This window comes from Zeus faber (assembly GCF_960531495.2).
Source record: "Zeus faber genome assembly, chromosome: 3".
In the NCBI taxonomy this organism is placed as follows: domain Eukaryota; kingdom Metazoa; phylum Chordata; class Actinopteri; order Zeiformes; family Zeidae; genus Zeus; species Zeus faber.
In genome coordinates this window covers 27,387,154-27,400,928 of record NC_137190.1, presented here as the reverse complement: position 1 = coordinate 27,400,928, position 13,775 = coordinate 27,387,154, and the positions used below count along the sequence as shown (strand labels likewise).

Here is a 13,775-nt window from a genome sequence, read left to right as displayed (position 1 = left end):
CTCCGTAGACTGTTTTGCTAACATGCTGATCTCCCCGTCTTCTGTGTCCAAACACTTCAGTCCTCCCTCCAGTGCTGGTGCCCAGACACACAGAGATCCCCAGTGAGTTCCCACCTCTGGATGACTACAGCCATTCAATCCCAGAAAACACTAACTTCCCAGCTGGCATCGAACCCCAGAGCAACTACATACCAGGTACCATTTTTTGCCCCATTTAATCACAGGAAGAAGTTGCAGCAGAGTGCTAATTTTCTCAATAGTAAAGTGTTCATTGAGGTTGTGCTATGAACAGTTATCAATGATGAAGGAACCAACAAGGCCTGGGTTGAAAAAAAGTGACGCTATCCTTGAAGTAAATAAGGCCCCGAACACAGCGTGGCAACCACGGTGGTTAGCGTGCACACCCACGGAGACCAGTCCTGCAGCTACCCACACACTAGCGTGGAAAATAAGCAGCAAAACCTGCTCATTTAGTGTTTCCCGCGCCATGACGAGCATCAACATTTGGAGTGATTTTCCCTGGGCTGCGGCGGCAGCGAGCGGCCATAAAAAGTCAAGCACCCATTATGGTCGAGTGAGCCTGGGGAGCGAATGAGAGCCAGGGGTGGACAATTCCAGGTTGAGAAAGTAAAAGTGCTTCCACGTTGTTGCTCCACCCGTGCACCAAGCCAGCTGATTCCAATCACCAGTTGTACCTCTGGGTTGTGTTCAGTAAGTTATTAGCCAGACCCTCGTCTCCACATGCCGGGCAGGACTTTTAGTTTGATGAAACCAGATCTGTCGCTGCCAAAGCAATGTCCTGCATATTCATCGGGGAAAAAGCTCACGTTATTGGGCTTTATACTGCCTGAGCTTTGCATCTTTGTTTGAACAGTAGACCAACAAAAATCAGGGTTCTAAATTAAACACAGGTTCTGAGAGTGAGATATTGCGGAAGTGAAAAAAAGGCTCGACTGAGTTTTGATCATTTTTGTCTATACTTGATGTACTTTGTAGTACTTGTATGTACTTGTATTTTCTCGGTCAACTAATAATGATCATCTCACTTGTGTGTGTGTGTGTGTGTGTGTGTGTGTGTGTGTGTGTGTGTGTGTGTGTGTGTGTGGTTGTGTGTGTGTGTGTGTGTGTGTGGTTGTGTGTGTGTGTGTGTGTGTGTGTGTGTGTGTGCGTGTGTGCGTGCGCGCATGTTTGTGCATTTCAGAAACCCCACCACCAGGCTACCTGAGTGAGGATGGGGAGACCAGTGATCACCACATGAACCACAGCATGGACACAGGCTCTCCCAACCTGTCTCCCAACCCTGTCTCACCCACACACAGCAACCTGGGTAAGGCTTTTTTGCACATCCTGTTTTGGCAAATGCAACATTTTCACTCAATATAATAGAGAAACCAACACAAATACCAGTTGGCACGCACGCACGCACGCACACACACACACACACGCACACACACACACACACATATTGGCATCCTCATGCTCCTACCCTCTAGATCTCCGTCTGTGTGTCTTCCCCCCTTTATCAAAAAACACAATTACTCCCCCTTGGGAACCCCTTTTTCCGAGTGCGCTCCATTTTTTTTTTTCGCAGCGGAGGATGCAGATGATGAAAGAGGCCTTTGTCTTTCCCTGCGCCGTGCAAGTCGCTTTTTCACCAGTTGGATCACTTCTAACGTTGATAATAATAATATCCTCCACTTATTCTGTCAGGAGAGGAAGAGCACCAGGAGGCCTGTCCTCCAAAGTAACGCTGCAATAACAAACACGCGCCCGTCTCACAGCGCTGCGCTGTCCAGCACTGTACTGGACTTCAAAGCCAAGGTCTAAATATTGTTGCAGCAGTCGTGGTGGGTTTGAGGGACGGGGCGGGGTGGGGTGGGGGGATTACCAGAACTGGGATTGAATTTACTGAAAGCAATTATGGATCAAGCTGTAATTTGACCGTTTTTGGCTCCCCGTCCCACCAGTGAGGGTTGAGTTTCCACATTTTGGTTCTGGTGGAGGCTTCATTTGGACATTTGGTGATGTAAATGTTTGCAGAGAGTTTGCTCCCTCCCTCCTGGCTACTACTCTTCCTTCCTATCTCCCTTTATGTCCCTTCTTTCTTCATCTTTAATCTGTCTGAGTCCATTTTGTTCATGTGTTTTTTTTGTTTTTTTTACACGAGTCCAGTTCAGTACATCCAGGCATATTGAGCGTACTGTCCATTTGATCATCAGCAAGTTCTACATTGTCAAGCTTCTTCATATATTATTATCCAGGGTATCTTCAGACCTTCACAAATCCATTTACATGTTTTGTAATTGAATTTGACATGTTAGCAAATCTAAGTACATATCTGAAAATATTTTTTAGACTATAGCAGCTCCATATCCATTGGTCTCGGCTCAAAGCTAAAAGTCTTTACTGTCAGAGACAATAAAAGCATGTAAGCCATGTACAAGGATGTAAGCCACAGGATGGACTATCAGAGATTTCCATCTTTAAAAAGGCAATTTGATTTGAAGATGAAAACTTATAATCTTATCATATGATTCAACAAAGTGGCATACAATCGCTAAAAACAATAGTATCACAGTTCTGTCCTGTCTCAGACATATGCACTATATGAGGTATATGAGAAAAGCGCAATTTTAACTTCAAGTTCTACGTAAGTTCTCTCGTGAAATTCTATTACTTCTCTGTAAATGTAATACAATAGCTGAGCTTGCGGAGCTGGTTCTGTCAAACAATTTGACGATGCCACACGCTTCCGCGCCTTTATGGGCCGGTCTATTTGAGCAGCAAATCCCTCTTGCCCTACGTGCTTTGCTTCCTGCTTTGCTGTCTGCTTTGCTTGCTTTGTTGCTGCACTCCCTCCACCCTCCTTGCATCCACCTGTTGGGCTCTACTCTTCAATCCAATGGGGGGATTCAATATTTCTAGCTCATTAAGCATGCCTATGTTTTCTGTACACCTCGCTAGTTGGCTTGGGCAAATTTACAATTAAATCGTCTATCGGCGATCAACTCCATCGGTTGAGATTGACATTGATGACAGGCGATAAAATGGAAAAATAAGAGCATTGAAACGGTGTAAGTGCAGTTTTCCGTGTTCTTAAACCGGAGCAGGGAAAGGGGCAGAGGGCCCGCAAAGGTGCGCATTGGAACACCCGTGATCTGCACTCTGCTGTGCGCACATCGAGGGTGTGCCGAGGACACGTTTGTCATGAATATGCATATCCTGCCCAGCCGCTACCTCCGCTACCTTGATAACCATTCTCGCATAAAAAAATTATAATAAACGCGCCTGATAAAAAGGGCAGACAGTCTGTGGAGTCACATATCAGATCGGGTCTAGATCGGGACCTGTCTCCCTCTCCAGGCGTAATTTGCAGCGGTTGTAAAATGTCTGGTGTTACCGGTAACACCGGTGTTGTCATGAGATTAACTGGTGTCCTTAATTTCTTACTTGTATGAAAAATTAAAGAACTTAAACCTAAGTCAGAGAATTGGATCTCAGGTTTTTGGGTTTCTCCTCCATACAGCGGTGCACCGTGCAGGCGTGTAGCTGTGTTAAAGTTAGGCGTTGTACCGATGGATACATGTAATTTTCCTTCTGAATCGACAATCAAAACAAATCACATCATTACAAATCAATCCATATCATTGTGCATTGATTGATCTAATCCGTATTATTATGGGTGTGTGTTCCTCAGACCTCCAGCCAGTAACGTACTGCGAGCCAGCTTTCTGGTGCTCCATCTCCTACTACGAGTTAAACCAGCGGGTGGGCGAGACCTTCCACGCCTCTCAGCCCTCGCTGACCGTGGACGGCTTCACGGACCCGTCCAACTCGGAGCGCTTCTGCCTCGGCCTGCTGTCCAACGTCAACCGCAACGCCGCCGTGGAGCTGACACGCCGGCACATCGGTACGCCTCCGAGTTAACGTCTCTTTGCATTTTGTCCGATTTTATTTACAGTTTTTTACAATCGCTAACTTACTTTTGTCCAATCTGTAGTCACATTTTCAAACTCTAAACACAATTAGCGCAACATAGGTCTGTTGTGGACCATAGCATTCACACAATTCATGTTGTTGTCACAAAATATGCAGTCAATGAACACGTTTCTAATATGCTTAAATTTTCTTAACATACAAGCTTACCCAATACCGAAATGATGCATCATTCTTGTCTTATTTACAAATGCTTGCACACAGCATGCCAGAAGTGAAAACCTCATGTTCAAAACCTTAAATATAGTGTACAGCCTCTTCTGCAACAATTAAAAGAGAAGAGACTCCCAAGACGCACTGTCTAAACTTGCAATTACTTTGAAAGATGTTTATTGAATGAAGCAACATTTCTGGGAGTCCCTTTTTTTTTATTTACTTCTTCTATGCACCTGTCCCCCCTACATACAGAATGTGTGTGAAGAATCTTGTTTTTTTTAATATTTTTTTTGTGTGCCCATAATCCATGCACTTGAATTTCAAGACAATACTGGGGCCTTCAAAATAATAATATATTATTTGCATTTACTGTAGCTGACAATTGAGCACCTCACAAAGGGTCTCACCACTGGATATCTTGATGGGTCACCTTGAAGTTCTGGGGAATCTAATTTGTTGCCTCTTTAATCCTGAACGGCTTCCTTCGCAGCTGTGGTAAACCAACTCATGTACTGTGCATGCCTTAACGTAGGCCTGATACATGGGAAACATATCTCTAAACAAAAGGAAATGAATATTTTTCTATTGACAGTTATTTGTATCCATGGCTCTGCCTGGCTACAAAAATGAACAATATTTGACCCCCTTGATATTATCCCCATATTACATTTAAGGGGATGGTAGCTCAGGAGGTAGAGGTAGAGCGGTGGTCTAGTAATCTAAAGGTTCCTGCTTCAATCCCAGGCTCTGCATGCTGTAGTGTCCTTGAGCAAGACACTTAACCCCTAATTGCTCCTGATGGCTGCGTCCGTCGGTGTTTGAATAATTGTAAATCGCTTTGGATAAAAGCGTCTGCTAAATGTATTGTACATTTGCGTTGCTATTCCATTTGAAATGAGGAGAAGAATGTCTTGGCGACAAGTGTAAAAATAGGCAGGGTTATATGGCTGCATTTTGATGTTTAAAGTTGGATTTTGTATTGTTTTGTTGATCACTGGCAACAATGTTCATGTTGCTTATAAAGCTTTTACTGCAGCAAATCTGTCACTTACAAGTTTTTTCGACTGTACATTCTATAAAGTAAAGGTGACTCATTCACTTTTAGACATTTCACTATTAGTATGTTTCCAAAATGCACACATTCAACACTGAACCAAAAAATGTAGCAAAAGGAAACTGAATTAAAAAAAATCTCAACTAAAACTTTCATATTGTCTATTGTATGTAGGTAGAACCAAAATATTAAAAGTAATTCAAATTTGTAGTGCCTTTAACATATATAGTACTTATCTGCAATATTTTAATGAATAAGAGAGATCATTGGTTGACAAAAATCTTTCTTAAATTTTGTTATATTTTGTCTCATAAAGGTTTTAAAAAGTATCAAATTTAACTCTTTATTCCACATCGAAACTAAGGGTGGACTTTGAGCCGTCTTTAGGCTGGAAATGTGTGACCTGGCAACTCTTCCCATAACTGACCTACGTGAGAGACTCACTGTAATTTAGATGCTTTCAAATGAAAAATCTCAGTGAATGCTGATATCGCTTATTTATGTAAAAAAAAAACCCCAAAAAAACAACGACTTTAAGATCAAATGTTCACTTTTAGGCCATTTCTGCCATTCCTCTCTCTGACCTTATCTGTGGATCCCCACAGGCCGAGGTGTGCGGCTGTACTACATCGGCGGGGAGGTGTTCGCAGAATGCCTCAGTGACAGTGCCATCTTTGTCCAGAGCCCGAACTGCAACCAGCGCTACGGCTGGCACCCCGCCACCGTCTGCAAGATCCCCCCAGGTGTGTGTATGTATGTGTGTGTGTGTGTGTGTGTGTGTGTGTGTGTGTGTATGCAGGGTTGCCTTAACAGAGCCGGTTGAGGGAGGGAAGGGAGTGTGAACGACAAGACAGAGGGAGACGAAAGATTTGAGGCAGAGAATAATAGATACAATAAAAATAACGATAACGCATAAAAGGTGCAGGCGAACAACACATCAAATCAAAATAACACCGACACGGTCCCTTCACTCCCAGGCTGCAACCTGAAGATCTTCAACAACCAGGAGTTTGCCGCCCTACTGGCGCAGTCGGTCAACCAGGGCTTTGAGGCCGTCTACCAGCTCACCAGGATGTGCACCATCCGCATGAGCTTCGTCAAAGGCTGGGGAGCCGAGTACAGGTGAGCCCTGCAGTCACATCCCATAACTGTTAGAACTGCAAATAAAAGCAGTTTCGCTTGAAATATTGGTGTATAAAAGGTTTGACAAGAAAAGCATCAATAAAAGATAATTGATAAGTATTTTGAACAGAATGGCAAAGCGATGGTCAGAGCTAGACTGAGAGGTTGGGAGTTGACTTGCGTATTTGGAGTGAGGGCTGGGCAATCTATTGTAATATCAATACTCTGATATAAAACTATACATCATCTGGGATTGTGGTTATCACAATATTGCAATATACAGTGGAAACCTTTCATGGTGATTACGTCTGTATGGGTCAAATTGATCACGATAAGCGGATGATTATTATAACTTAAAAAATTTTTTTTTATTCCTCATTCAGATTACCATCTAATGGTATTAATGGCTCTGTGGAGCCTGACATGGGACGCACAGGGCCTTTTATGTCGCGTTTAATTAGGAAACGGAGGAAAATAAATACATCTAAAATAAAAACACTGTTTTTATTAGTTTTTTTTACTTGGAGAAACAGGAAATGGGGATGCGCAGTGGAGCAGAGATCCCTCCCTCTCCATTACACATTTGTGAACCACCGTGTACTTTAGGGTCGTTTGGCGGTGTTCGAGATTTTTCTTTTTTGCATCATGTGAAAGTGGAGAATCAAAGCTTCCAAACAAGGTGCCACTTGTGCAAATCAAGCAAATATTTTTAAAGCTATGACTTGTTAATGACAAGGGTGTGGAAAACCGTGATTCTGTGACAATCACCTCCAAAGTTTTACCCACACCAGGTTCATTCAGCCAGCTCCCAGAATGCAAATGGTGTTGGCAGACAGACAAAGCCTCATGGCTACTTAACATCCTGGTGAACGGGCCAATCACGAACAGTGTTGAACAGCGTCAACAACACAACTATTTTTGCTTTGAAAAAAAGCTTTTATTCAACAGTAAGAATATACATGTGTTATAAAAGTAGAATTATGTTGGAGTTTAAAAGTACGGACAACACAACAAAATGTCGAGTCTATCAATATTATGAGTCTCAGAAAATCTGAAATCTGAAAATCTGTCACCAACCTCAACGGATCACATCATCAACTCCTTCCGTTGAGGTTTATCGTGGGTCTCAACCGGTGGTTCTTGAAAATGTTCAGTTTCATCGTCACATTAAGTTTGAAATCCGCTGTTTAAAATGTTCTCCAAGTCCGGAGTAACATCAGATTCAGCAGCGCTGTCGTTCTCCGCGTCGCTGTGGGAGAACTGACTATCATCGTGGAAAATGAAGTCCAGTACGCGCTGCTAACACTGACTTGGATCTATCGCACTGGTCAGATTAAGGTCCCAAATATGATTCAGAGCTTCCGCTTCACGTACTCCATAACGATACGGAGAAGAAAGTTTTCACAGACAAGTGAGACTGAAACACCCCCGTGCTGCGCGGAAGTGACGTAGGTGCGTGACGCGAAGGGTTTTTCTTCCTCGCAGTTTCACAACTGTACGATTTAAATGTTAAATTCTATCAAAAACGGTTTCACATTGTGACTTCACATCACATGGATTATGGAGGAATGATCTTCACCTGGACGCTCGCTTTAAAGGAAACGATCGATTGGCGTTGTTCAGCACTGTTCAGCGTCTGGGTAAGTGAACTGTGTTTCCCCATGTAATCTAACGGGAATATTTAACTCCACAGTTTAACATTTTTCTACTATTTATAAATCAAACTCGGTTTTGAAAGTACGTTGAGAGATTAAAAAAACACAAAGAAACACGCATCTGGAAAAATCTAATTTTCCTCCAAGAAAGTTTTTTTCAACTTATTTGGCTGCTCCTGGCCATTTTAGAAATGCGCAAGATGGCGAGTTTTGCTGTGGTGGGTCACATATTTGCAACTGCTCTACACCTACCTGTTTTAGGAATTATCAGTATTACATTTATTTCAAACTTAAAATAATTGTTGGACAAGATTTAAAGCGTTGAATGAAAATGTGAAATAGTAAAGACATCCTTGGGGGGGGCTGCGCCGGTGCCATGCACAATCCTGACGGGGCTAGAGCACCGACAAGCCCCGACGTAGCACCACCACTGCAGATGGGTGACCGCGAGGCAAAGTATCATGGAATTACCGTAGTTGAATTTTTTTCTTACATGTATGGTCATGTATGAAAAGACCCAAAACGAACACTGTAGGCAGACTGCCGGATTACTTTAAGTGAATTATTTAAACAGCATTTGTATAGGAGTGATTCTGTCCCAAGCTTTTTGATCCATATAAACAGTTGATCACTGTAACCGTGATCATTATAAACGGTTTCCATTATAGTTACATTTTGCATATATATAAGTAATGCAACTTTCTGAACTTCCTACACTTGTTCCAGTTATTTTAAACAATGCATCTGCCTACTTGGATATAATGTCTGCATCACTTCAGAAATATTGTCAAATATTGAGTAATTCGTGGCTGATACTATATATACATATACTGTATAGACAGTATATTCTTCAACAACTCTACCTCAAAACGTTTCCACTATTTTCACCGTCTTGTGTATGGACGTGTACGACAATGGAAAGCCAACAGGGGCGATGAATCACTTCCCACAGTCAGGCTTTCCACTCGGCAGAGCGCGTGCGTGAGCCGGGCGGTGTGTAAAGCCGCCAGGGCCTCATCAGTACACAGCGCTGTTAAACAAACACACGTGTGCTGTGTCCAAAGAAGGCATGGCCTCCCCCCCTCCCTCCTACCCTGTTTCCACACGGTATGACTCAACTGATAGTAAGACGGGAAGGGGGAAGGGGGGCGGGGGGTTGAAGGGCCCGAGGGGGCCCCTCTTGTGGGAACCAGCAGTCACTGAAAGTTTGCTCAGCTTCAGAAGTTTCCACTTGGGAGAAACCTTTGCTGTGTGTGTGTGTGTGTGTGTGTGTGTGTGTGTGTGTGTGTGTGTGTGTGTGTGTGTGTGTGTGTGTGTCTGTGTGTCTGTGTGTGTCTGTGTGTGTCTGTGTGTGTCTGTGTGTGTGTCTCTGTGTGGGTGTGTGTGTGTGTGTGTGTGTGTGTCTGTGTGTGAGAGAGATTGAGAAGGATGCATCCGCAGCCTGTGCTCGGGTCCTGCCGAGACTAAACGGTGGCAGGTGGAGACACTTCTTTCCCTTTATTTTCCTCTTCACTTTTCTTTGAATGATTTTCCTTTCGATGAGGTTATCTTAAAACTCTCACAGTGTGAGGTGTTTGTCCGAAATGTTTGGTTCCACCGATTTGAAATCGGAATATTAAACTTGCATTCATCGGGCGGATTTTAGTCCAATGTTAAATAATCTCATCATCTCAAAAGGCTGATCACGTTGAAATATATGCTGTAATAATGTTATGATATTGTATAATTTATCATACAATGAAATTATTATTTATTAGGTAGTTAATGAGTGCAAATTAATTATTCACATATATGACATATACACTGTATATTTGACACCTCATATAATTATATATATAATATTATTATATACATATATAATATATATATGTATAATTTAACTTAATAATTATTAATATTATATTGTTAATACTTATTATATATCATAATTATATATAGACACATATATATATTTCAATTTATATTTCTTGAAACTCTCTCTATTCATATGCTCTTCCTTCACTTCTTCTCCACTCTCAAATTTTACAGCGTCATGACCGAGGACATCGTTCTCTGTGAGTTAATCAGAAGAAAATTAGCCTCCATTTTCAAAACACAACTTTTCTGTGTCCCCTTTTCCTTAAGATTCACATTGAAAAAAATAAACGCACCGCATTTTCTCCAAATCCTTTTAAAATCGTTTAATTCAAGTCCTTTTGTGGAGTTGTAGGTGAACTGGATGTAAACACTTGTTGCTCAGGGGCAACTTCTTTACAACAAGGTTGTTTATTCCACTCGCTTTTTGTCCCTGTACATTTCGTAGACCTCTAACAAGAAGCTGTTTTTTCTCTTTATGTGGAACCAGCGATGATACCTGTCTGTGGAAGCGTCTTTGTAAAGGAAATGTGTTTGCGTCGGCCGCGAATTCCCTCGTCAAGGCTGAAATGTATTTTATTTTTTTTCCCTGTGTTTCACTGAGATCCATAAAAAAAATTCAAGTGGAGTCACTCGGGCAAAAAAGTCGTTTGTTTCATTCTCAGCTGAAGTTCTCCATACCGCTCACCTGCACATTACTGACCAACTCTGAAAACAGGAGCCTATTAAATCCTATAAAAAAAATGTCAAGAACGTCAAGAACCGAATCTGAAAAACACAATTCAAACCTTCCGTCCCCGCGCACACCGCCCACGTCGCTGTGGGTGTTGACCGGCCCTGTGCGCCTCCCTGACCGGCCCTGTGCGCCTCCCTGACCGGCCCTGTGCGCCTCCTCCTTCTTCTTCCCCATCCCCCCCCCCCCCCAGGCGACAGACCGTGACCAGCACCCCCTGCTGGATCGAGCTGCACCTCAACGGGCCCCTGCAGTGGTTGGACAAGGTGCTGACGCAGATGGGCTCCCCCAGTATCCGCTGCTCCAGCGTGTCATAGAACGCCCCCGTCTCCTCTCAATGCACAGACTGAACCACACAAACAGACACACACACACACACACACACACACACCCACACACACACACGCACCAACAGCTCTGAGGGTCTCCGGAGATGAGCCCCTTAACTCGGACACCTCATCGATCTGCAGCTCACTGTCGATAGCACTTTTTTTTTTATATACATGTTGTTGTTGTTGTTGTTGTTGTTGTTGTTGTTGTTGTTGTGGCTGAAGGGGACAAGTGCATTAAAATAGAAGCGCGTGGTGTCCATATCCATTTTGACGGCAAGTTGCTTTTCCTACCTTGGATCCTGTCGACATTTCAGTGCCAAAACAGACTGTCACATGCAAGTCCCAAGTGTGTTCGTTTCCCCCGTTTGTTTCTCAATCGAGAGATTCTTTGATATTCTTCTTTTCCGTTATTTACCCAAAGTGGATGTTCCATTGTTTTGTACAGATTTAAAAAGCAAAGGTAGATTATAACTTTTTACGGACGGCAATGTACAGTATAGCGATTGATCCGAGATGGCTTTTGTTTCCTCAGTTGGGTATTTGATGGGAAACAAAGATATGTACAAATGTGACCCTATGGGAAAGATTGACAATGCTTTTGAAAAATGTTGAGGGAAATCAGTCTCGCACCACGATGCTCGCTCCCTGCTCTAAATGCATGCATCGTGTTCCATCAGTGAACTTTCTTACCTAATGATATGAATTAGTTTTCAACCCGCTCCCTGCAGATTAGAGATTTAGATTTATGACTATGGAGTTATTCCTGCCGTTTTTTCGCCATTTTTACCTCTACCGACTGTGCTCCTCTTTCTGCTCTTTGCAGAAATCTCTTCTGGAAAAGCCACAAATGGGAGGCTTAATAAGTCTCCTCCATCTGTCAAAGAGGTTTATTTGTGCTTTGTGGTGGGATTTTTACTTACTCGTAATATTTTCACTCGGCCCCCAGTCTCCAGAAGCCTTTTTAACGCCCGTTTTAACGTCCAGCGGAGAGAGAGCGCTGTCCAGTGCTGTTAATCCCATCAGTCATCGACGCTCCCTCGGATAGTCGCAGGTCTTCATCGTTAATCTTCATCGAATGAGCCCGGTCATTATTATTTTTTTTGTTGTTTTGGCTTCGCCTAATCCGTCTCGCTGGAAGGGAGCCAGGTCTCCCTCCTGGCAGCGGCCGGCGGATTTGAAGCGCCTCTCAGGCGTCTCGGGCTCAGCAGCCCCGACGCTTCAAGGTGTAGCTCCAGGGCCGCGGTCAGATTGGCGTCCCCACCAGCAGGACGAAGCACGTTATATTAGGTCACATCGATGTCCTGCAGTAAATATAGGACAGCTTCTGTTTCTGCTATTGAGTAGTTGAGTAATAATGAATCCTTTTTCCGCCCACTTTTGCTCTAAACACACACACCATTGGAACACATCTGCTAAGCGCACACGCGCACCATTTTCTAAGTCTCTGAAGTGAACAGATGGCTCCGGCATATCAAGCATTGTTTAGTGCTTCGGCCCATATTTTTGGATGTTCGCTTTTTAAATGTCATTATTCGATTTTGTCTCGTTACGTACTCAGGACCGGTCGAGACCCGCTCAATTATGTACAGAAATGTTCACAGAAAAAAAAACACTTTTTTGTGGGGTGGGCACTTTTTTTAGACTTTGGAGGTCTATTTTGCTACAGATTATTTTTGTAGAATCGCGTGTGCTCCCCGTTTTTTTTGCATTGAAATACAGAATATACTGCAGGCAGGTATAGCGGCACTAAGCTCGTATTCTACCCGAGAAGATTTTCAACCAAGGAATCTTTTAAATAGGAAAGGGGGGTTTTGCTATGTACATAACTCGTAGTCCCTCAGAACATGACGGCAATTGTTTTGTGATCTTCTGTGTGTGCATGTACATAACGACAATGTGTTGGTGATGACTCTGCGATGTTGTGCTTCTTACCATTTGTGCTGATGAAGAGGTCGCACTTTGAGAACATTGCCTCCAAACACTTCTGGATGTTTGGAGTGAAGCCTTAGCTGTGTGCTCCCATGTGGACCCGTTACGTCAATCTGCGGACAATATTGTAAATCTGTGGCCACATTGTTATTGCCAGTGTTTAACAACACACAGGCACCGCAAGGTTAAATCCGGGGGTTTGTATTTACCTTCAAACCAGTGTCCCGTTTTAAAGTGCTTTGTTTCAGGAAAAGTAGTATCTACCCTTCTGAGGCGCCGTGGCTCTTTGTGGAGCTCAACCAAATGTCCAGCGATGGTGAAAGTCCCTTTGAGTCGTATTATCCATGATTATACCCCCTAGGGACTATATTGCAAAAGAAATAAGATTTATAATTTTGTACACTTGTTGTGCTTATCCTTTTTGTTGCCTCTCTCTCTCTCTTCTCTCTGTTGAAATCGTTGACTTCAATCTGCGACTATTTAGTTGTGATTTGTGCTTTTGTGTTCCGAATCGCTCTTTTGTATAAAAACAATATCTCTTATTGCTTCATTTGTTTTTGTCTTTATGAATTGTTGATGTGATGTGTTGTATTCCGGTTTGTTATTGTCTATAAATAAAATATATAACTTGTGACTGTCGAGCTCAATGGTTGTTTGTTTGGAAGGTTAAATATATTTGACAATAAAAGCACAAGGAACAACTTAAACAAATAACAAACATCATCCAATGAGAGAAGTTTCTGATTGAGAATTATTGTTTGGGAACTGCTTGGAGTAATTCAAGACTAATTAAAGGTAGTTACTGATAACTAATAATAATTAGTTATTCATAATAACTATATATACAGTATATATACAGATATATACTATACTATACTACAATTATATATATCTCCTTGGCGTTTTTTCAGGCTAAAAGTGTCTGAAACGCAACAACCGCAATA

At 42.6% G+C, this 13,775-nt stretch overlaps 1 protein-coding gene across 1 annotated transcript in view; it reads left to right on the top strand.

The window, feature by feature from the left end:
- smad3a (SMAD family member 3a) overlaps positions 1 to 13,412 on the top strand; it is a 30,984-nt gene extending 17,572 nt beyond the window's left edge. The window contains exons 3-8 of the mRNA XM_079997753.1: positions 61 to 195; positions 1,202 to 1,327; positions 3,698 to 3,910; positions 5,812 to 5,949; positions 6,184 to 6,328; positions 10,764 to 13,412. Of these exons, the coding sequence (XP_079853879.1) occupies positions 61 to 195; positions 1,202 to 1,327; positions 3,698 to 3,910; positions 5,812 to 5,949; positions 6,184 to 6,328; positions 10,764 to 10,887 (881 nt within the window). The 3' untranslated portion in view covers positions 10,888 to 13,412. The remainder of the gene's footprint in view (positions 1 to 60; positions 196 to 1,201; positions 1,328 to 3,697; positions 3,911 to 5,811; positions 5,950 to 6,183; positions 6,329 to 10,763) is intronic.
- The last annotated feature ends 363 nt before the right edge of the window (positions 13,413 to 13,775 follow it).